Below are 24,054 nucleotides of genomic sequence, written 5' to 3'. Positions count from 1 at the left end.
TCCACTTTAAAAGGGCTTCACCTTATACTAGTTCGCTGCATAAAAAATGACACCTAAATAGGCTGACAGTGTAATCAGGTATTGAGCTCCCATGTATGGATTTACTGAATGGAAACTGTTCAGGAACTGCCATTAATGTTAGAACTTTTTTGTTTTGCAGGCCTATGATAACTTAAGTTTGAGTGATCACTTGCTGAGAGCAGTACTAAACCTTCTTAGAAGGGAAGTATCTGAGCATGGGCGCCATTTGCAACAGTATTTCAATCTGTTTGTGATGTATGCCAACCTAGGTAAGTTGTTTATGAAATATGCTTAATGGTGTTGCTGTAAGGCACTCTGTTTTTACATATAGGAAACTAACCATGCTGACTCAAGTAATGAGATGACCAGGATCAATAAAAAAATTGCAGGCCATATTGTAATTGTGGGGGTGTTAATACTTTTAAGAATATTAGGTACTCATGTAGCACTTCCAACTGAGTATTTCAAAACATTTCTGACAATGGGTGTATGAAACTTTACAACACTTTTGTGAAATAATGTCCCATTTTACAGTTGAGTAAAGTGAGGCATAGAGAGGCTAAATGGTTTGCCCAAAGTCTCACTAGACTGTGCATGATCAGTGTGGTCTAGTAGTCAAAGATTGGGTCTATAAACTTATAATACCAGGTCAGCAGAAGACTTGCTAACCTTTGAGTAAGTCAGTTAACCTCTGATTCCTCTAACCTAAAATGGTGATAGTAATATTGTTTTTACAAATAGCCCCCTGCCAAATTGCTCCAGGTGCTGAACATCATATCACAATTTTAAATTACATTAAAAACTTTAGTACATACCTTCGAGGGGTGGGGGGGAGAGAGGTTAATTAAAGTTTGTACAGTGTTTAGACAGTGTAAAGTGTTTATATAAAGACTAAGCATTGTGATGAGTCTCACAATTTGTTACTCTAATCATGTTGCTGTGGTCTTATTATAATGAGATAAGCAATTATGCTCAGGCAAAAATCAGCTTAGCAAATCAGTTACTTTGAGGAGTTCTCTAATTTAGGGTGACCAGACAGGGTGTGTCCCACGTTTCGACCGCCAGCAGAGACTGACTCTGTTTCTTCTCCCCCCCAGCCCCCCATGTGTCCCGATTTTTTTTCTTTCCCTCATCTGGTCACCCTACTCTAACTACATGGTGTAACCAATTCAGAGAGCCAAGCTTAAGAATTGGACTTAAACAAGCCTTGCAGTCTTGGGAAACAGAAGATTATTTTCAAATCTAGATATTGATTTTTGGGGCAGTGTTTGCCTACAGTGGCTCTTTATTTTTACTGTACTGAATATGTGGTGGCTGTTTACTCGTTAAATAATGTAAGTTAATCATTTTCTAATGACTGATGTTGATGCAGTATGGTGCTATTCACTATCATTCTTGACCTGCTGCTTTCTGATTGGCTTAAGTGCTTACCTATTTTGTGCTTCAGTCAGTCAGCACAGTTTATCCATTGGTGACATGTTTAGTTGTTTACTGTGATTTGATTAATTAAGCTTGTCCACAACTGGATACATCTTTTTCATTTAAAATGTCAGTTTTTTATGGTCAGCAATCTGAATGACTGATAGTTATATATGTTATCATGAAGCATAAAGTTACTGTAAGGCATGTTTTCGCTCCAGTAATGATCTACAACTTAGATCACTTTGGATTCTGATTCTCTCCCAGTCTGATACAAGTGGGCTTTACCTTTCTTCCTGCAAAGTATTGGAGATAGTTGAGACTCATGATGCACAGTCAACCTGTGGAACTCATTGCCAGGGGATGTTGTGAAGGCCAAAAGTATTTAAAAAAAAAAAAAAAAAAAAAAAGTTCGTGTAGGATATGTCCATCAATGGCTATTAGCGAAGATAGGGATGTAATCCCATGCTCTGGGTGTCCCTGAGCCTATGACTGCCAGATGCTGGGACTGGACAATGGGAATGGATCACTTGATAATCACCCTATTTTATTCATTCCCTTTGAAGCATGTGGCATTGGCCTCTATTGGAAGACATGATACTGTGCTGGATGGACCATTGGTCTGACGCTGTATAGCCATTCTTATGTTCTTAGCAACTGATCTCTAGTTATGTGAGCGCTAATGAGCACCATTATGGAAATGTTTTTGTTCACAATTCTGTTGATATATGCAGTTTTCAGCTAAACCCTAATAAGAATCTAGTCCAATTTCTTCCCCCTGCCCCCATCTCCCTCCCAGAAGGAATGTATAACTGAGAGCATGAATAAGAACCAGCAATAGAAAAATGACTTTTCAAATTTTTCAGAATTTTTTACCAAAAAATCAAACTATATAAGAACAGTAACAATTAAGCTTATAAATACATATTGTTGTCACTACTATCCATGAGGTGTAATTTTTTTGTCCCCTCTGAAGGTGTAGCAGAAAAGACACAACTTCTGAAACTAAGTGTACCTGCAACGTTCATGCTTGTGGCTCTGGATGAAGGCCCAGGCCCTCCAATCAAATATCAGTATGCTGAACTGGGAAAATTGTACACTGTAGTGTCACAGCTAATCCGTTGTTGCAATGTGTCATCACGTATGCAGTCTTCTATCAATGGTATAGTGAATTTTACAAGTTTTCTTTAATTGAAAACATTGGTTATAGTTAGTAAATTATTAGTGTATGTGGTGTTCCACTTTTTATTAAATGTACTTATTGGAGCAATAGTCTTAGGGGGGTTGTTATATATTCTATTTAGCAGTTTCTTACATTTTGCAATAAAGATTTTCCTGATTCTGCAGTGGCCAAATCCTATCTTGATATACATATCCCACTAAAACTACAAATCATTCTCCATTAAGTCTATTTAGGCCTTTTAAAAGAACACAATTAGGAGGGTGTAGAGGAACTATTAATATCAAACCTATTGCAATTAGATGTTTTAGTTTATAAAGACTGGGCTAAATTCTTCTCATTCAAATTAATGGAGTTGAACTGACATACCTGATGAAAATTTAACTAAAACTTAACTCTGCTGAGCCAGCGCCCCGGGAAAAGCCCAAGATCCTGCAGCCTGGGGCACTGGCCAGAAGGAGCCGAGCCCTGCATGTGCCAAAGCCTCGCACAGTGCTGGCACAGGGAAGCCTCTGCACCCCTCAGTTAAGCTCTGGAGTGGCGGGAGGGAAGCCATTTCCATCCTGTTCCCACCCCAAACCTGCCCACTCCACTGCAGCCTTCTTGACAGGGGCTTAGCACCCTCTTCATTCCCTTTCTCCCCACGTCCTGGGTCCTCTCCCCAGGGAGTGTGGGGCTGCTCCGTCCCCTAGGCCCCCTCCCCTGCTGAGTCACCTCTCTAGCCAGGTTCCATGAAGCCCCTGCAGTCAGATTCCCCTGGGCCCTGGTGCACAATTCATCCTTGAGGCTTAACCCCTTCTTCAAGTGATTGCTCCTGTGTATTCCACAGGAGGTGTGTGTGCTCGCTACGTGCACCAGTGCCGGAAGTTTTTCCTTTAGCAGTACCAGTAGGAGGGGAGCATCGCTATGACCCCTGGAATGGTGCCTCTGTATCGCGCTATAAGGGGAGCTGCGCACTCCCCACACCCTCAGTTCCTTCTTGCCACCAGTGAAGGTAGTCGGAACTTTGTGTTCCAGTCTTGCTGTAGCCCTTCTAGTAGCTTTAGTAGTACTCTTCTCCACAGCTGGATAACTTCTTTAGTTAGTTGCTTGGTGCGAGGCATGCCCCGTGCCCCAGGCTTCAAGTCATGCGACTCCTGTCGCAGTTCTGTGCCAAGAAGCGACCCGCACACTCAGTGTCTTCGCTGCTTGGGTGAGGCTCACGTAACCGATCGCTGTAAGATCTGTAGGTCGTTCAAGCCTCGAATGAAACGTGAGAGAGAGATCCGGCTGCGGGCCCTGCTAATGGAATCTGCGTTGGCCCTGACACCGGCGCGTCAATCCATAGATGGAGCTCTCCTCAGCCGTTACCGGCACCGAAGCATCGTAGCTACGATTGCCGGGACGACTATGAAAGCAGCACTTTTGTTGAGTACCGCTCCTCATCGTCGTCGAAGTCCAGATCTCTAGGCCGGCGCCGGCACCGGCACGACCGTAGAGCCTCCCGTCGTTCCTATGGCACTGTGCGGTCAATGGTGACCTCGGCCTCAGCACCCAGCCACCTGTCCCCAATCTGCACCGGGCTCCAAGAACAGCCTGCCCCGCTCGGCGCCCAAGCCGGTCAGTGGCAAGGGGCCCTGTGGCCACAATTGCCTGCCCAGGCGAGACCGCTCGGTCGCCAGGGCGTCCCAGACCCATTCGGTGTCTCCCCCTCAACAAAGTCAGAAGTCGACAGGCACCGAACCGGCGGCACCAGGCCCGGACTCGGTCTTGGGAGTCGAACCAGCAGCACCTCCCGACGACTTGGTAGCCGGACCGGCACTGGAGGAGACCATAGCGGCACCTCCGTCTGTTATACAGGAGGACTTTAAAGCTCACCAGGAGCTCCTCAAAAGGGTAGCCTCGAATCTCCAACTCCAGGCTGAGGAGATGGAGGAGCCATCGGACACCCTTTTCAATGTGCTGTCCTCCTCGACACCGGGCCGTGTGGCCCTCCCCCTTCACCAAGGTGTGGCCAACATAAAGTACTTTGTTCCAGCTAAGGGACATGAGTACCTGTAATCCCACCCGGCACCTAATTCCCTGGTGGTGGAGTCAGTCAACCATCGGGAACACCACAGCCAGCCTGCACCCACCCCCAAAGACAAAGTCGCCAAGAGACTTGATTCTTTTGGCAGGAAAACTTATTCTTCTGCGAGCTTTCAGCTTCGGGTGGCCAATCACCAAGCCCTGTTGAGCTGCTATGATTTTAACTTGTGGGGGTCTCTACCGAAGTTCGAGCCCCTTCTCCCAGAGCGAGACAAGAAAGAGTTCAAGGCTCTGGTTGAGGAAGGGGCAGCAGCGGCGAAAGCAGCCCTCCAGGCCGCCTCGGACGCGGTGGACACGGCATCCCGTTCTATGGTGTCGGCCATATCCATGCGAAGGGCGTCGTGGCTTCTCCTGTCTGGTCTGTTTGCAGAGTCTCCGTCTCTGATGCAGGACCTTCCCTTCGACAGGAAAGCACTGTTTGCGGGCCAAACCGATGTTCCCCTGCATGGGATGAAAGACTCCCGTACCACCCTGCAAACTCTGGGCCTATGTGTCCCGCCAGCAAAGGACAAACCTAGGCCGCAGACCTCCGCTCCCCCCGCTAGGGGCAGATATGAACCCCCTCCTAAGCGACCGAGTGAGCAGAGATGCAGGTCTCAGCGTCAGTCCCACTCAGCCCCGCAACCAGGCCCCTTGAAGGGCAAGAGGCAGGGGAAGAGGCGGTTTTGGCTCTTTTGCGGGGGGGGGGGGGGGGGTCACCAGGCCTGTTGCCACGGACGCCACCCAGTTAATAAAGTTCTGCAACCATTTATCTGCGTTCAGAGTGCAGTGGTCCTGTATAACATCGGACCAGTGGGTCCTCAGCACGATTTCCAGGGGCTACATGTTTCTGTTCACCTTTCCCCCCCTCCACTACCCCCTGCCCCGGGAGGACCTCGGGGACCGGGAACGTGCCGCCCTCCTAAACCAAGAGGTGGTGCGCCTTCTCAACCTAGGTGCGGTGGAGAGGGTACCGGCGGAATTTCAGGGCAAGGGATCTTACTCCCGGTACTTCCTGATCTCAAAGGTAAAAGGCGGGCTCCAGCCCATCCTCAACCTGCGGAACCTCAACAGGTTTATGGTCCGCTACAAGTTCTGCATGGTATCCCTGACCTCCATCATCCCCTCCTTAGACCCGGAAGATTGGTTTGCATCCCTGGACCTCCAGGATGTGTATTTCCACATCCATATTTTCAAGAGTCACAGGCGCTTCCTCGGCTTCCTGGTAGGGTGGGACCATTACCAGTTTGCGGTCCTCCCCTTCGGCTTTTCAGCGGCCCCCAGGGTTTTTACCAAATGCATGGCAGTGGTGGCAGCCCACCTCCGGAGGAACAGGCTGCAAATTTTCCCTTACCTGGACGATTGGCTCCTCAAGGGCAGCTCCTGGTCCCAGGTGCAGCCCCAGATGCAACTTCTCCTGTCCACATGCGCGGGTCTGGGCCTAGTGGTGAACGAGGCCAAGTCCACATTGGTACCTGTTCAGCACATACACTTCATAGGGGCTCTGCTAGACTCCCTAAAGGCCACAGCCTCTCTTCCCCGGGACAGATTCGAGACACTCAAAGGTCTCGTAGCCTCGGTCACGGCCTTCCCCGTGACGACAGCAAGGGTATGCCTTCAAATCCTAGGTCATGTGGCAGCATGCACATCCGTTGTGCAACATGCCAGACTCAGAATGAGGCCCCTCCGACTTTGGTTGGCCTCCCAGTATTCCCAGCCCAGAATAAACGCTGCCCCCAGTTCTGCTCCAGGGCAGGGGCAGAAAGGGGGGCGATCTCGGATGCATTCCTCCTCCGGTGGTCAGACCAACTGTTCTATGCCTTTCCTCCCTTCCCACTGATAGGCAAGGTTCTGCAAAAAGTAAAGGCAGACAGGCGAGGGTTATCCTCATAGCCCTGGGTTGGGCCCTTTGGGCCCTTCATCATTGGTACGGGACCCTTCTGCAACTTTTAGCGGTGTCCCCTCCCCCCCCCAGAGGCTGCTGCTTCACCCAGACCTCCTCTCCCAGGAGAAGGAATGCCTTCTCCACCCCAACCTGGCAGCGCTCCACCTGATAGCGTGGTTGTTCCATGGTTAAATGAGGAGGAGGGAAGGTGCTCGGAGGATGTAAAACTAATTCTGTTGGAGAGCAGAAAGCCGTCCACCCGGTGCATGTACCTTGCCAAATGGTCTAGGTTCTCGAGGTGGGCGGGAGAGCGAGGCGCCTCCCCATCATCCGCATCCCTCCATCTTATTCCAGATTACCTCCTGTCCCTTAGGACTCAAGGACTAGCTCCTGCCTTCGTCAGGATTCATTTAGTGGCCATTTCTGCCTTCCACCTTCCAGTGCAAGGTCAATCAGTGTTCTCCTATCAAAAGATCTCCTGCTTTCTAAAAGTCCTAGATTGCGCATTTCCGTACGCCAGGGCCCCGGTCCCGCAATGGATCTGAACCTAGTGTTATCCCACCTCATGGGTCCTCTCTTTGAACCCTTGGCCACGTGTTCCTGGTCCCACCTATCATGCAAAGTGGCATTTTTGGTGGCTATCACCTCAGCCCATCGGGTCTCGGAACTCAGGGCCTTGACCTCGAAACCCCCATATATGGTTTTTCACAGGGATAAGGTCCAGCTTCGTCCACACCTGTTTTTCTCCCAAAGGTGGTCTCCACCTTCCATATGGATCAGGACATTTTCCTGCCAGTACTCTGTCCTAAGCCCCATTCCTCTTACGAGGAACGCCGCCTACACACGCAAGACGTACATAGAGCGCTGGCCTTCTACCTGGACCGAACCAGGCCGTTCAGGAAGTCCTCACAACTATTCATTGCATCGGCCGAACAGACGAGGGGGCAATCAGTTTCCACCCAGCGCATTTCCCGCTGGATCACCTCGTGCATACGTATGTGTTACAACTTGGCTGGGGTTCCCCCGCTGCCTATAGTGAAGGCGCATTCTATGAGAGCTCAAGCCTCGCGGCTGCCTATATGGCCCACATCCCTATCCAGGACATAGGTAGGGCGGCCAGGTGGTCATCTGTCCACACTTTTTCCTCGTGCTACGCGATCGTCTCCCAAGCACGGGATGACGCCGGGTTTGGTAGGATGGTATTCCGTCCCGCTAACCTTTAAACTCCTACCCACCTCCATCAGGTATAGCTTGGAGTCATGTACTGTGGAATACACAGGAGCAATCACTCGAAGAGGAAAGGACAGTTACCTGTTCCATAACTGGTGTTCTTCGAGATGTGTTGCTCCTATCTATTCCACATCCCACTCTCTTCCACTCTGTCGGAGTTGTCTGGCAAGAAGGAACCGATGGTGGGGCGAGTACGCAGCTCCCCTTATAGCACGATATAGAGGCGCCACTCCAGGGGTCGCAACGGTGCTCCCCTCCTACGGGTAGTGCTAAGGGGAAAAACTTCCGTCATCGGTGCACGTGGCGAGCACACACACCTACTGTGGAATAGACAGGAGCAACACCTCTCGAAGAACGCCAGTTACGAAACAGGTAACTGTCCTTTCCTGTCTGGACTGTAGCCTGGGGACAGGAGGCAGCTGTTAGCTGCCTTTCAACACTCTGCAGGCAGGAAGGGACAAGCTGCTTTCAGCCATGGGGGTGGACGGGAGAGGGTAAGGGATGAGCTCTGCAAAGACACTGGTCAGGTCACACACCCGTCCCCTGCAGCTGGAAGCAGCTCCCGTCCCTTCCCTCTCGCACTGTGCCGAAAGGCTGCTGCTGGCCACATTCTGGTGTAAATCCTGGCAGAAATCAGGGAGGGGGCATGTGACCCTGCATGCTCACCTTTTCCCCCCCCCCCCCTCCCCTGTGTTTCCTCGGGAAGACGCAACGCCACGTACCAAGAGAGGCGGATCTGTCCCGGGGGCCCAGCCAGGCATGGAGGGCAGAGAGTGCTGGACGGGGGGACGCACTCTCTCTCTCTCTCTCTCTCTCTCTCCCTCTCCCCATATGAACCCTAAAGCCTTAAAAATAAGAAAGTATTATGCAGTATTTCTTTTTAATAGGAGCTCAGTCAACTTAATGTTAATGTGAATGTTTGTACTGCATATCTCTGATTGCCATTGAACTCACTTGAATATGAGTGATTTTTACCAGGTGTCCCTTACTCAGCATAGGGAAATATGGTCACCCTAAGTATAATCCAACTAAAATCAAAACACCAGGAGCAAAGAAACAACTTTTCTCTGTACAAAACAAGTCCACAGAACTAAATCCCCCCAACCTCCGTTCCTCCACCGCCTCTTATCTTCCTCACCAATGACCACCCCCCCTCCAAAAAAAACTATATGCATTCGAACCATCACAGACACCCTTTTCCCAATTGTCAGTTGGATTTTGCAGCATGCTCTAAAATTAAACAGATTTGGGCTTATATTAGACAAGTGGGACAATGAGTGTATTCCAAAGTTGAAGGGCCCTCACTGAGGACACCCTGCCAACAAGTCATTCCCTTATATACCAGAGGAGCTCCAATGCTTTCAGTGACCTCAACTATGGTAATGCCCCACAAAACAAGAGGTAGTTCACACAACTCCCCTGCCTCAGTGTCATAGAATCTAGCTCTTTATACCAGAGAATTTTTCGCAGAGGGGATAGTTTATTGTAAGTTCAGTAGCTTATTTTTAAGTCTTTCCATTGACTATACCATGTGTCTTTCATTTGTTAGTCCCAGAGTTTAAATATGTATTTGTTTATATTAAAAAGTACTGTTTCATCAGTATTAATTGTTTGTTCCAGGTAATCCCCCACTTTCAAACCCTTATGGTGATCCTAATTTATCTCAACCTATAATGGCACTTCAGCAGAACGTGGCAGACATTTTGTTTGTACGAACTAGCTATGTGAAGAAAATTATTGAAGACTGCAGCAACTCAGAAGAGACCATCAAATTGCTTCGTTTCTGTTGTTGGGAAAATCCTCAGTTCTCTTCCACTGTCCTAAGTGAACTTCTCTGGCAGGTAAAATAAAATAAAAATCAGGGAAGCAGATGGGATAAGTTTGGGCATATGTAAGTGTAAAAATATGCCATATAGGGAGAGGTGATATCCATGTGAGAAATTGTATTGATATGTGATAAATAAACTTCTCTTTGGATGCCTTCTGCTAGGATTTTCTCTTGGGACTTCATATTGAAGTACTGTAGAATTTCCCCCAGATCCTAAAAATTAGGAGCCCCAAGGGCAATGATAACAGGATATAGCACAACCAGATCAAACTGGCCTTTGTGTGTCACCACCCACAAACTGGCTAGTTCCCTCCTAGCCACAGTCAGCAAAGGAGCTGCAGTTTCATTGATTCATGTTTTCAAGTATCCTTTTTTGTTTCCAGTCAATATGTTGCAAAACTTCAGTGTACCTGCTAGGTCATCTGCTCAGTACTGTTTTTTACCTGGCATGCCCATTCCAGTGAGAACATTCTCCATATGCTTGATGCCAAAAGATCTTAGGGGGGATTATTTGAAGTGAACTAAAACGCTTAGAAAGTCCACCCTACTTAGTTTCCTTTGGCAGCAATTCACTGGGCAGTGTTATTACTAAAAGGACTGTCTAACTAGGTATCATGCATCTTTTTTGTTATTAATACATGAAGTCCGTTGTAAAGCACTTAAGGTTCCTACACACTCAGTATGCCTGATCCAAACACACACAAGCAAAGAAACAAAAGTTAAGCTGCCTAATGGTACCTACACTCCACTCACAAGCACCCACCTAACCTTTACCACAACTACCATGCACCACAGACCATGCACCATTTTCATCTTTCGGCATTCACCCCTTTACCAGATTTCCCTCCCAACTCTATTGATTATGAATATTGGGTGTAGTAGTAGTTTAATAAAGGATGATTAAAGGGTATGTGTACCCCCTTCAACAAGTCATACTTTCACATGCCAGGCCCCTCCCATCAACCGTCTGGGCTTGTGAGAGTTGGGTCCTTCCCATCAACCAGGCTTGCATGCACAGTATGTAAACTTCCAGTTTTAATGTGAATAATGGCTAAAAATTACCTTAAATCCAACGCTTAACAAACCCTTCTCCTTTGCACTGGCTTTCTCAAACCCACTTCTCTGGTAGGTTCTTTGTAGATAGCTCTTAAAAAGCATTGTCTGTCATCAACAATGAAAATTTAGGCCTGCCAAGGGAAATTTTCAGCCAGAACCCAACTTAAGACTTCCTTTTAAAAATGTATGAAGAGAAACAAAACAAAATCCACACAGAAAATTGAAGGGAGTACAAACTAACTTATTGTGAAATTTCACACCATTTGGGCCACCTACTTTTAAAGAGAAACAGGAAATTATTCCCTGTTTTAAGTCTATTTTACAATGCAAAGCTAACCGTGAAGCTGCTGCCAGGCACCTTCATAATGACTTAGCTTTCCATCTTCATGCCAACCATATCAAGGCTCCCTTGGTTAGAGTCAAAGCTATGACCATTGCCTATCTGACATGTCTCTCTTGCAAAGGTATGCAAAGCAGCTATATAGTCCTCTCTCACCTATACAAAGCATATTTACTTGGGTTCAGTCTTAGGAGGGAATCTGGTTTTGGATTCCAAGCTCTATTCTAGAAATTCTTTCCTAGGTAAGGAAGGTCACATTTTCCCACCCCAGTAGAAGTTTTTTGTTTTACTTTTGGATGTCACTTATTTTAAGTTGGACTCGTTTTATTCCCTGTGACATTTATATTCATCATATAGGTTGGAATGTCCAGTGGTATCTTAAAAAACAACATTGACATTAATATTACTGCTTTTTGCAACTATTTGCAGTTTACTTTTTCTTTTGGGATAACCTTTATGAGGCTTAATCTCCAGAAGCAAGAATTGTAATAGAAAGTATTTTCTTGTTGTTCTGCTTCTCTGAAGCTATATTTTTTCACACAGGATTTTCATTCACCCACCTTCCTCCCCTCAGAGTTTTGGTGTCACATTTTTTGAGGTGTTTTTTTTCTTAGTTTCATTTTTAGTCAGTTTCTTTCCTTTTTAAATCTCTCTGCTGGTCTTGTCTCCTCAGGAGATTCCCATGCTATGCAACTGAGATAACTGACTGGAATGCTGAAATGTCAATATTTATATCTTGTAATAGAGGGGACATTATGTGCAACATATAGTAAGGGGCCTGGTTCATGTGCAGTGCTTGCTACCACCACCCCAAGGAATCAAAATTCCCAAGAGCTGAGGGAGTCTTGCCAAACTCCTCCTGGGGAAGCAAAGGCCCCAGATTGACAGTAGTGTCTGAGAGAGATCGCCAGAGAAGCAGAATTAAGTATTCAGAGCATGAATATTGCAACCATTTCAAACTCATGCCCCAGTTATCTTTATTACAACATGTTTTAAGAAACATTTTTTCTGAGACATAATTTTCACTTCTTTTAAGGTTGCATATTCATACACCTATGAACTTCGACCTTACTTGGATCTGCTTTTGCAAATCCTGTTGATTGAGGACTCTTGGCAGACCCACAGGTTAGTATTCTTTTTTTTTTTTCATTTTACAGTAGAATTCCATCTTTTCATAATTTGGGACTCCCCTGTTGGACAGTTTCTCTTCCCAACTAAATGGTTCTGCTGATTAAGAGAAATGGACTTACAAAATCTGAAAAGACTTAAAGTCTACTAATCAAAACACAAGGACAAAACTTTTATATTCAGCTTACTTCATTTTTATCCCTACTTTTAAAATTAGGCAACTTGTGTATTTAAAACTTGAGCTTAGAATTTCACTTTTTTCATAACTGGCAGAAAGCTATTTAGCCACTTAACACCAATTGAATACATCCCTCTAAGGCTTGGTCCACACTGGGGCGGGGGATCGTTCTAGGAAACGCAACTTCAGCTATGAGAATAGCGTAGCTGAAGTAGACGTTTCCTAGATCGAACTAAGTTTACTTACTGCGGGTCCATGCGGCGCAGGCAAACTCCCCCATCGACAGCGCTTCCTCCTCTCGGCGAGCAGGAGTTTCGCAGTCGACGGGGGAGCGCTTCTGGGATCGATTTATCACGTCCAGATGAGACACAATAAATCGATCCCAGAAGATCGATCTCTACCCGCCGAATCAGGCGGGTAGTGTGGACCTAGCCTAAAAGTGGAACCTTTACTAATATTCCAGTTAAGCAGCAGTCATTGGTACTCAGTGTCATTAGGCTAGACTGCTTCCTTGGAAACATTTCAGTAAAGTGGCTGTTCCATTTAAGAGGAGTATACTGTGGTGATAGTGGTGTTATTGGTCATGACACATTTCTATGTGGATAGGACTATTACCTTTGACACATATGAAGTTGGGAGAGTTGCGGTTTTCAAAGACAGCAAACATTCTACATTAGTTCACATTTTAATAGACTGTTGTCTCTTTTAAGAGTGTCAAGTATTCAAACCAGTTTGAAACACAATTCTCACCAATTGAGAGAATAAGGACTTTTTTAAATGACCATTAAAATGCTCAATTTTTTTTCTTTGCAATTTTATAAATATTGACTTTTTTTTTTTTCTGGTAGCCTCAATCAAAAGCACTGTACAAACACAAAAGAAGGGACTGTCCATGCCTCAGAGAGCTTTCAGTCTGAAACAAAACATACATACACACTGTCATGGAAGAGGGGTACAACTTGCAGTAAATGTGGTCTAGGTGGTAGTTGGCCATGTTTTGAAATACAGCCACTGCTTTATAGCTTGTGTGTGGAAATACATTAGTAGTCAGATTTTAGTAAATCATTTGAAACAGTATTACAATGAAAACTGATTGCAGTGATGAAAATATGTGAGGGGACCCTTAAGTCATTCCCTTTAGAGTTGGATTGGACTTTTTAGTTCAGCTGCTATCTGGACATATCCCTGAAGACCTTCTCTGAGAAGACAGTGGTGTAGCTTGCTGTGCTCCAAAGACTGGGAGCTGATCTTTTTTTAATTAATTTATTTATAAGTCTTGATTTACATGCTGAGAGGAAGTTGTTCCCAACAAACCTTCCAGGATATGTCTACAGTACAGAGGGGAGCCTGGCTCCCAGCCCAGGTAGACAACGTTTTGGTAGGTTAGTTCGAGCTAGTGCACTAAACATAAGTGTGAACATTGTGGCACCAATGCAGACCTGGGCTAGCCACCTGAGCTTGGACCCAGAGTGTAGCACGGGCTTGAGAGCTTGAGCTGTCACCCAAGTCACATCATCCGTGTTGCTATTTTTAGCGTGCTAGCTTGAGCCAGGCTATTGTGAATCTGTCTACCCAGACTTCAGTGTAAACATTCCCTAGATTCTGAACCCCTATATGGTGTGTCAGCACTTGCATATCCAACTCAGCTAGATGTATAAAGTTCACATAGTCTTTAGCTTAAGAAACACTCTTGGAGATGGAAACAATTTAATAAGACACAACATTAGACCTGTGCAAAAGTGCTAGGTAGGTTTGGGATTTTGAATAGTGTTACTGCTTTTCATATGTCCAACTGCTGGATTTTCAGCATTTGAAATACGAGTTTAACTAGGATTTTTCAAGTATGCACACTGTGGATCTCACTGTACATGTTCATGCACCTCAAGCATGTTATATCAGAGTGTTTTGAGTAGCAGTGTCCACTGGGTCTGTGCCACCTCATGCTCCCTTATGAGGGTATATAGGGTGGAGTGATCACAGCCATCTCCCAGTTCCTTCCTGTCACCCATGTGCACCCCACTACTTATTAGTATTTGCTGCCATTCAATTTCACTGATCTATCTGAAGAATTTGTTTTTCTTTCTCTCCACTAATAAGTGGATTGCTTTCAATTGAACCGCTTCAGAAAAACAAGACCACCTTCCTGTACAGAGGGTTTAGGTACTTTGCATCAACTGCCACGCCTCAAGGCAAACTAAAAATCCCCCAGCTTTGAGTCCTGCCTATCCTGTGATGGTCTTATTCCACTCACCACTGGGCACAGTCACTACCAGTTTTGCCTTGAGGAAAGCCACATACCATACCAGTACTCTGCTACTGTGGGGGTTAGGAATAAAAGCTCAACCACTAGCATGGCTCAGGAAAGACATGGTCGCATGTTACCAGCCAGAACAGTCTCAGTCTTGCAGGTGCTGTCATGGACACGGTTGGTAGAATCCTGAAGTATATATTGGCAAGAGTCTGCATCTCCACCCGAGATGTCCTCTGTGTGGAGATTGGCACTGGCACCTCTGCTACCAAGATCACCCCATGTTTCGGCACTGCCACTTGAAGAGATGTGCTCCTCATCACCTTCACCTCATTCTTTTTTCAGTGTTCAGCTGAGATCGATCTATCCTGGTTGCAAGCATTAGGCATTCCTAAGGAGGTGCAATGCACAATAGAGGAGCTGTCTGTCGAGGGAATAGAGCTCTTTGGTAGTCAAACAGATGAGGTGTTCCACTCACTAAAGGACTCTTGGGCCACACTGCAGTCTTTAGGGATATACACAAGCCCGATCACAACTGAGACAGAGAACACCCTCCTGCTCCTAAAGTAGGCAACCTGAAAAAACACTCAGAAAAATGCCCCGGTACTCCAGGGGCATTTACACTATCCTTCTCTGTAATGCACACTGCACCTGCTCTGAGGTAGCACGTTTGACAGAAGTGTTGAGAGCCACTCCAAAGCCTGTCTAGAGCCAATCATTACCTCAGCAAGCCAACTTTGCCTCCTTCCAATAGGCCTAGTCTGCAATTACAGAAGACAGATGGATGCTAGACATCATTGCCCGCTGTCCCATCCATTTCCAGTCCTTTCCCTGTGCCTACCCACTTCCCCATCCTTCTTCAGGGACCCTTCTCACAAGAGCCTTCTGCTAACAGAATTAGCCTTGTTGCTCCGTCTAAAAGCCACAGAAGAGGTCTCTCAAGAATACAGGGGAAGAGGCGTCTAGTCCTGATATATCCTCATTCCAGAAAAGACGGTGTCTTCATCCTATCCTAGACCTGAGAATTCTGAAGTATTTTTTTATTTATAATATATACATACACACACACACGCACATGTGCACGCACGCTCAGATTCAGAATGGTAACTATTGCCTCAGTCATTCCATCCCTTCTGACTCAAGACTGATTCATGGTTTTCAGCTTACAGGATGTGTACTTCCACATAGGTACTTTCTGTGGGATAGGTGGATGGCTAAGCCTCACAGTGGAGTCCATTCATTACCAGTACAAAGTATTGCTGTTTGGACTCTCCGTAGCACGCACAAGATTCACAAAGTGTCTGCTGTTGTGGCATCCTATATGAGGAGAAGGGACATTCATATCTACCCTTACCTGGAACGATTGGCTGACCAAAGGTGGATTCCAGCAGAAGAGCATCGGGCCTGAAAAATGCCTTCTCCTTTTCATCCAGATAGACCTCCTGGTGAACTAAAATTGTTCCTTACTCCATCACAAGTGAGCAATCATAGGAACTGTGGTGGCCTCATCACGTCACTCCAAGGACAAGTTCCTCTTTGCAATGACTACTGAATGGAATAAAATCAAATCTGGCCATGATGACAGTGCAGACCTGTCTGACTATTAAGCCAACTGTCAGCATGGCAATTAATTGACACCACTTGCTAGACTTCACCTGCGACCCTTAAAACGCTGAAGTCCGTCTATTCCCCAGTAAGACACCAGATGTTCCACCTCGAGTCATCTCAGAGCGGAATTGGTAACTAGACCCCAAAAACGTGTGGAATACCCTTTTCTGCTTTCCCTCCAACAGTGACACTAATCTCAAACATGTCAGAGACAGATTAGGGTGGTCACCTGGACCATCTGAGATGCAAGGCACCTGGTCCTAAAGTGACATGAAATTCTGCATAAAAGACAACACATCTGCAGTGGTCTACATAAGCATACCAGTGTGTGCTTATTACCCCCGTCCCAGGGAGCGATCATGTTATGAATGTTGTCAGCAACACAGGATAACCCCAATGGCTCTTCACCTCCCAGGAGCCAGTAACAGCCTAGAGGACTTCTTAAGCAGACAGTCACTCACCAATTATGAGTGGTCACTGCAGAACTCCATCATCCAGCAGATATTTCGAAGTGGGAGAGTCCCATAAAAGACCTGTTCACCACCAGGAAAAACACCAAATGTCCAACTTTTGCTCTTGGGGGATCTGTGGAACTGAAGCCTCACTTATGCCTTTTCCCCAATTTTCCCAGAGTAATATGTAAGATCAGACGGGTCAAGACCACAGTTATCCTTGTGGCATCTTACTGGCTGCGGCAGTTTTGGGTGAGAAACCCGCTACAGATGTCCATTCAGCCTCCCATCTCTCTGCCAGACATATCTCAGAACAATAATCATATTCTGCATATAGCCCCAAAGTGACCACATCTGGCAGCCTGGATGTTGGCTGGTTGAGAACCATTGACGGAGACTGCTCCTTTCAGATGCAGGAAATCCTTATACATAGTTGTAAGCAACATACAAGAAAGACCAATTCAACAAAATAGAAGAGGTTCTCCATATGGGTGGCCTAGCACAACCCAGTCTCAGTAGAAACTTAGATACCAAAAATCTTACCACATACTGCATTTAAAACATTCTGGCCTTTCATTTAGCTCTATCATGGTCCACCTGGCACCTGTACACTTGTCTTTGATCTTCTCACAACCAACTGTATTGAAGATCCACAAAGACCTCTTACACATTTAGCCCTAGCTAAAGAACTAACTCTTGTGTGAGACTGTAATATCCTCTTCCTAAATCTTACTGTGATTCCCTTTTGAGTTATTCTCGGGGTGCACCCTGTCCTATCTTACTTTAAAGATGATCTTTCTGGTTCCCATCACCTTGACTAGGGGAATCCTGTGAGCTCCAGGTCTTTGTGGCTGAATCTCTCTACATGACATTTCACAGAGACATGGTCATACTGAGACCTCATCCTATGTTCATCCTTATGGTGGTCTCAGAATTCCACTCAAATCAAGTTAATTTGTTTTCCAAAAACCCATTCTACACCAGGAGACAAACTGCATACTCTGGACTTTTCAAGTTCGTTCATCCACTGTGTGGACAGAACTAAACCTTTTTCAAGATGTTGTCAGTGTGGATCCCACAACCCCGCCTCCATACCGACTTTTTCTGAGCCCTCAGCATATGGGATTCTGAATTGATGAGGGAACTGAGGGACAGTTGCGGACGCTCCGCCCTTTATGCTGTCGTACAGGAATGTGAAGAAGCACGAGGTGCATGCACAGCCCCAGCAAAAGACTCCTATCTCACATGTATGAGGCGCACATGCATCTATAGCGGGATCCACACTGATGACATCTCAAGCAACATTTACTGTAAGGTTAGCAACCTTTCTGAGATGTAACTGTATTCTAGCATTACAATGGGTGGTAGATATTTATGGAAAGAATTTGTTTTAATTCTGTTGATTGAGAACTAATGATTAATGGGTTACACTTTATTGCTATAGCTATGATTGTCGTTATGCTTTTTGATATCTGTGATTACTCCAATTTCATATATCCAGGAGGTCAAGCATATAACTGAATTGTTACTAAACCCTTTTAGAGTCATAAGTAATACATTACATTGTAATTAATGTTCTACTTTTTGATGCACACCTACTACAAAATCCTGTAATCGGAATATTAACTTTTATAATTACAGTGTAATTGAAGTGTAATTCCAGTCACTGTTTTATAATGTGTAACAGTTAACAAATTTGAGCGCTAAAATTTTGACTTTGGAATTTTTTTTTGCAGGATTCACAATGCACTTAAAGGAATCCCAGATGACAGGGATGGGCTATTTGACACCATTCAGCGTTCTAAGAACCATTATCAGAAAAGAGCTTACCAGTGTATAAAGTGCATGGTAGCACTTTTCAGCAACTGTCCCGTAGCCTACCAAATCTTACAGGTGATAACTTCCATTCTGACTTCATAGTTGTTTTAGAATTCTAGATAGAAAGTAAGTCAAGCAAATTACAACAGAGTAAATTGCATTCTTCCTCTAAGTAAAACTCATTTGGATATTTCTTTGTCAAAAGATCGGAAGAAGGAAGTGGGAGGGGAGGGATTCAGCTAAACTTGACAGTAATATACAGATTGTATTAATGCTTGTGTGGCAGCTGCTCCAAACCCACCAATGCTTCCTGTCACATTACCCTTCTGGAAAAAAATTTATGTACTCACTAAAAAGAACTTTTGTTTAAACCAGGGGCGGGCCAACTTTTTGGCCTGAGGGCTACATTGGGTTTCTGAAAATATATGGAGGGCTGGTTGGGGGAGGCTGTGCCTCCCCAAACAGCCAGGCATGGCCTGGCTCCTGCCCCCTATCTAACTCCCTCCCCTTGCTTCTCGCCCCCCCGGGACTCCTGCCCCATCCAATCCCCTCTGTTCCCTGTCCCCTGATGCCCTCCTCCCCCCCCCCCCGGAACCCCTTCCCCATCCAATCCCCTCTGTTCCCTGTCCCCTGATGCCCCCCCCAGGACCCCTGCCCTGTTCACCCCTCTCTGTCCCCTGACTGCCCCCGCTGCCCCATCCAGCCCCCCCCTTCCTGACTGCCCCCCCAGGAACCCTGCCCCAATCAACCCCCCTGTTCCCTGCCCTCTGACTGCCCTGACCCCTATCCACACCCCTGCCCCCCACCCTGAACTCCCCTACCCTCTATCCAAACCTTCCTGCCCCCTTACCACTTTGCCTGGAGCACCGGTGGCTGGTGGCAGTACAGCCACGCTGCCCAGAACACCAGGACAGGCAACCGCACCGCCTGGCTAGAGGCAGCCACGCCACCACGCAGCACAGAGCACCGAGTCAGGCCGCAGCTCTGCAGCTGCCCTGCCCGGCAGGAGCCCGCAGCCCTGCCGCCAGCGGTGCAGTGAGCTGAGGCTGCAGGGGAGGGGGAACCTGCAGGGGAGGGTCCGGGGGCTGGCCAGCTGGGCAGGGTGTGGCCCGCAGGCCATAGTTTGCCCACCTCAGGTTTAAACAGTGAGCTAGTGTGAATATGGTAACATGTTTTCCTATAGATGGATGTTGTGGCAATAGAGAAGAAGTATTGTGTTTGAAGAATAAAAAAGGGATTGTGAACTGTCAATTTTCTATCTCTGCAGAGCAATGGAGATTTGAAGAGAAAATGGACCTGGGCAGTAGAGTGGCTTGGAGATGAACTTGAGCGTAGGCCATATACTGGAAATCCACAATACACATATAATAATTGGTCTCCCCCAGTGCAGAGTAATGAAACATCAAATGGTTACTTCTTGGAAAGATCTCACAGTGCTAGAATGACCCTTGCAAAAGCTTGTGAACTCTGCCCAGAAGAGGTAAAGAATTAGGCTTCGGAAAGTTAAATAAAATTACTGCTTTAAATGCTCAAAATCCTTTGTACCTTATCCAGTAGTAGCAACAGTGAGTTGGGCAGCAGATTGTTCCTGGTTTCTGCTGGTTTTAGAAGTAAGAAGTTCTGTAACTTCATTTGCTAGTATGAAACTGCCTAAAATTAACAATCATTTCCACTGACTGCCAGTTGTATAGTGCTGATGGTTTGTAGTAATCTTTTCTTCTGTTACTTACTGTTTGTATTGGCATTAACTGATTCCAAAGTTGGAATACCGCTAATTGAACTAAAATGGTGAAATTCAATTCTAGGAAGAGATAAGATGATATCTGATAACGTATTTCAAAAGTAAGACTTTTCTCGATGATATTGAGCAAGCTGCCACTTAATGTTGCTTTTTTAAAATGTTGGGGGGAGGGAAGGGAGGAGCGTCTTGGTCTCCCAAGAACAGTGAGATTACAGTTTAAGGATGGGATTGGATTTGACTTGAAAAGTAATCTTTTACTGTCTGTTAATTTTAGGAACCAGATGACCCAGACGCCCCAGATGAACATGAATCCTCCCCACCAGAAGATGCCCCATTGTATCCTCATTCACCCGGTTCCCAGTATCAACAGGTAAACAGTGCAGAGTTTCACTTTCCGTTGAAGGATCTAAAGTCTAACTTTTTGTTTTAGCTTTCATGCTAACTCACACTGTAATAAATGTTTAACTAGAAACACATTATAGTTCAAATCTCACACTTATAGAGTGATCATAAAGATGAACATTCAGCATCATTTACTAGAAGCAATTTCTCCATCAGAATTTCACATAAAACCCAACATTTTACCATAACAGATATTTATCATTCATACTAAAAGCACATATGCTGACTATGCATATGCGAATGCATACTGGTTTGATTCAGCTGTGCTTCTTCCATGTTTATCACCTTACTCTATGAATTGCACCATTGACTTAAATGATAGAATCCAGCCCTACATTAGTAAATTGTTTTAGACTTTAGTAATTACTGGTACTTAAAAATGACTTTGTCCCATATATAATTTGTTCTGTGAACACTGATATCCAAGTTTAAAGTGCATATAAAATTTAAATCTGTTTCAGGGTTAAGTGACTATTTTGTTAGCATCTATTTAAATGGAAAGCTAGATTTGAAAGAAATCATACCTAGATTTATTGAGCTGGTAATAACTAAATTAGTAGGTCCCAGAGTTAACTGCAGTTTTTATTTTCCAACTTTTCTCCAAATCACTTATATATTCTGAATTTGCTAATTTTATTTCCTGCCCTGCCCAAACCCATTTCCCCTTCATCTTGCTTTCCTTACTGATGTTCTCAGCAGAGCAGTTGTAGACTTCTCCATCCCCTTGGAGTTAAGCCACAGCTTATCACAAACTCACTGATTAATCCTTTACTTGTGTGATGTGTTCATTTTCTCATAACAGCTGGCATTTCTCACCCTGTAACACACACAACCCTTTTTTCTTAGTATTGCAATAATAGGTTTATTATTAAGTCAAATATTGCAGTTTCTTGAAGTATCATGGACAGACAACATTTTACAATTGACAGTTGTATAGGTGTATTTTTAATCAAAAATTTTACTTGTTAGTTTTGAAAAATTGTACTTGTTAGCATCTGGAGAAAATAACTGTTCAGGTTTTATTTACTTCTGTTACAATTATTTTTTAGCAGGCAAAACCTAATGTATGTTTGCACAATTATAGCTAATTTCTTTTATTGTGTATTTATTTTTTAAATTTTTCTCCCATACTGTTATCTTTTGGTAGAACTATATATACATTTTAATCTAAACTGTATACATCACATAGGCAGCATTCCATTCATCCTCTTTTTTTTGCTTTGTTTTGCATGTAATTGCAACTTAAAATCAGTATTTACTAATTTTTCACTATAGCTTAATCTTTGCAATTTCAATTCAGAATTTTTTATCTTCAGCATAAATTCATTTAAAAGGTAAGGGCAGGAGACTTCACAGTAATGAATAAACATCCTGAAATATGTATTACTAATTAACCAGTTCACTATGCTTTGGGGTATTTTTTTCAGTGGTGTATGTTCAAAGGAGTGGGGGAATCACTATAATTGCTTAGAAAAAATTTCACAAGCATAATGTCTCCTTAAAATGTTTTATTCTATTTTGCAGAATAACCATGTGCATGGACAGCCATATACAGGCCCAGCAGCACATCATATGAACAACCCTCAACGAACTGGCCAACGAGCACAAGAAAATTATGAAGGCAGTGAAGAAGTTTCCCCGCCTCAGACGAAAGATTAGTTAAATGCACATAATCAATTAACTTGCTCCATCAAGACTGTGCACCCAGGCCTTACAGTCCAACCTTTCTCTGTGTCTGGCTAATATTTAAAACTAGAAAAACTATTCCTAATCAACATGGAGTGGAGAGTCTATTCACTGTCTTATCTGCAGAAAATTGCTGTCAATATATAACCTGCCTGCAGTGGAAAGTGTATAGTGTTTTGTAATAAATGGCCTGATGCTAATGTGTAAATGGCAAAGGTGTATATAGTATATTAATGTTTGACTGTTAATTCTTAAGCAAGAAACATTTTTTTTGTCGATGAGACTCACAGATCTACGAAAACAAAAGTAACTTCTTGATATAACCGCTGCGCTCTGCAACCAGTGTTGCCTGCCTAATGGCAGTTGGATCAACTCCTTTATGAAAAAGCCTATCCATGTCAACCACAAAAATAGTTTCATGTTAATTCTTTGCCACTGGAGTCGATTTTACTATGAGCAACGTAATGGCTGGTAACCTTTTAATTATTTGGTTGATGTGGAAAATTGGTGATGTAACATTGTTTCTAGATCTTTTTTCATTGCCTTTTTCATTCTGGTATTAGGTTAATCACTTTGAAGCTATAGTTATGCTGTAACATTTAGCATGGCTTCACACCAGGTTAGTGTAGCCAATCGGGGGAAAAAAACCAACCATGACAGTAGTTGTCCCAAAGTGACAACTGTATTGCTCAGAGCTTTTTCTTCTTACACCTAGACTACAAAATGGGGGAGGTAGGGAAATGTGACAAACAAGTGGTTTTCAGTTGCACATATGTTCCTCACATCTAATGTTGGACAGTTCTGTCTCTGGGTGGGATAAAAACACTTAGTTTTCAGTAATAGGAATTTAAAAGATTTAAAACAAATATGCAAAAATGTTGCTATGCCAGGATGCCTGGAGCATAATAGACTGTATTTGGTGTGCTTGTTTTGTTTCTTTGGTAGAGCTTATTAGATAAACTAACAACACTTTCCTTCTACTGCATCCCAGTGAAGTGGAAGTCAACAAAATCACACAGTACTTGTGAGTGCCACTGCACCAAGTTAACTTGCTGGTTTTCCGCTCATTCACAGTTCTACTTGAAAGCAAGAATTGTCTTAGCTCTTTAACCATTATACAAGAAATCTTAACTTTAGACGCAGGGTTTAATTATAAAAGAAACTACTGGTTAGTCACATACAATTCTAAGGTTCTCTAGTCTGGAATAAACATTTGTTTAAAGACTTCAAGAAACGCATCAGTAAATACTGTATTTAAATGAAAATTGGTAACTTGAATGTGTGTAATTTTTTGCAACCTGTCTAAAAACCAAATACCCCTGCAAAACGGATACAGCCCACCCTATACTATTTAAATATTTTGCTGTTTTATTTTATAGAAATTATTTTGCTGAATTCACAAATAGAATTTGATTTAAGAAGAATATTTTGTCCTGTGGTGTGTGTTTTTTGTTTTTTGTTGTTTTTGTTTTTTTAATTGACTGCACAGAAAGTTTAATTCTGTGCAGTGGCACTATGCTGAATTCCGGAACTACAGTCACATTGAGATTTTTGTGCACAGAAAAATTTGGCCCTTGACTAAGAATAAAAAATTAGGACAATTACCCTGTAAAAGTTTCTTAATGTGATTTATCTTGTACTTTTTGTATGTTTTTATATATACATGTATATATTTAATGAGCACAAGCTTGATGGTGTTTTTTACAATTAAGTTAATAGAAACAAAGCTGCTTAATCAAACAGAAGGTCTGTAGTGTTGAAATGAACAAAGAAAAAAAAATAATCACA

The 24,054-nt window shown here is 44.2% G+C and overlaps 1 protein-coding gene across 7 annotated transcripts in view; it reads left to right on the top strand.

Annotated features, from left to right (window-relative positions):
* USP9X (ubiquitin specific peptidase 9 X-linked) overlaps positions 1-23,690 on the top strand; it is a 214,754-nt gene extending 191,064 nt beyond the window's left edge. For 5 of the 7 annotated variants that reach the window (XM_065578842.1, XM_005301756.5, XM_042859182.2 and 2 more), the window contains 8 exons: positions 161-290; positions 2,417-2,602; positions 9,402-9,622; positions 12,042-12,130; positions 18,356-18,512; positions 19,705-19,917; positions 20,453-20,548; positions 22,105-23,690. In XM_065578842.1, coding sequence (XP_065434914.1) covers positions 161-290; positions 2,417-2,602; positions 9,402-9,622; positions 12,042-12,130; positions 18,356-18,512; positions 19,705-19,917; positions 20,453-20,548; positions 22,105-22,239 — 1,227 coding nt within the window. In that variant the 3' untranslated portion in view covers positions 22,240-23,690. The remainder of the gene's footprint in view (positions 1-160; positions 291-2,416; positions 2,603-9,401; positions 9,623-12,041; positions 12,131-18,355; positions 18,513-19,704; positions 19,918-20,452; positions 20,549-22,104) is intronic. The other 2 variants (XM_065578850.1, XM_042859183.2) reach the window with 1 other exon arrangement.
* The last annotated feature ends 364 nt before the right edge of the window (positions 23,691-24,054 follow it).

Source organism: Chrysemys picta, chromosome 1 (genome assembly GCF_011386835.1).
Source record: "Chrysemys picta bellii isolate R12L10 chromosome 1, ASM1138683v2, whole genome shotgun sequence".
NCBI lineage: Eukaryota > Metazoa > Chordata > Testudines > Emydidae > Chrysemys > Chrysemys picta.
The sequence above is the reverse complement of the archived record's forward strand: the minus strand, read 5'-3'. Positions and strand labels throughout refer to the sequence as shown.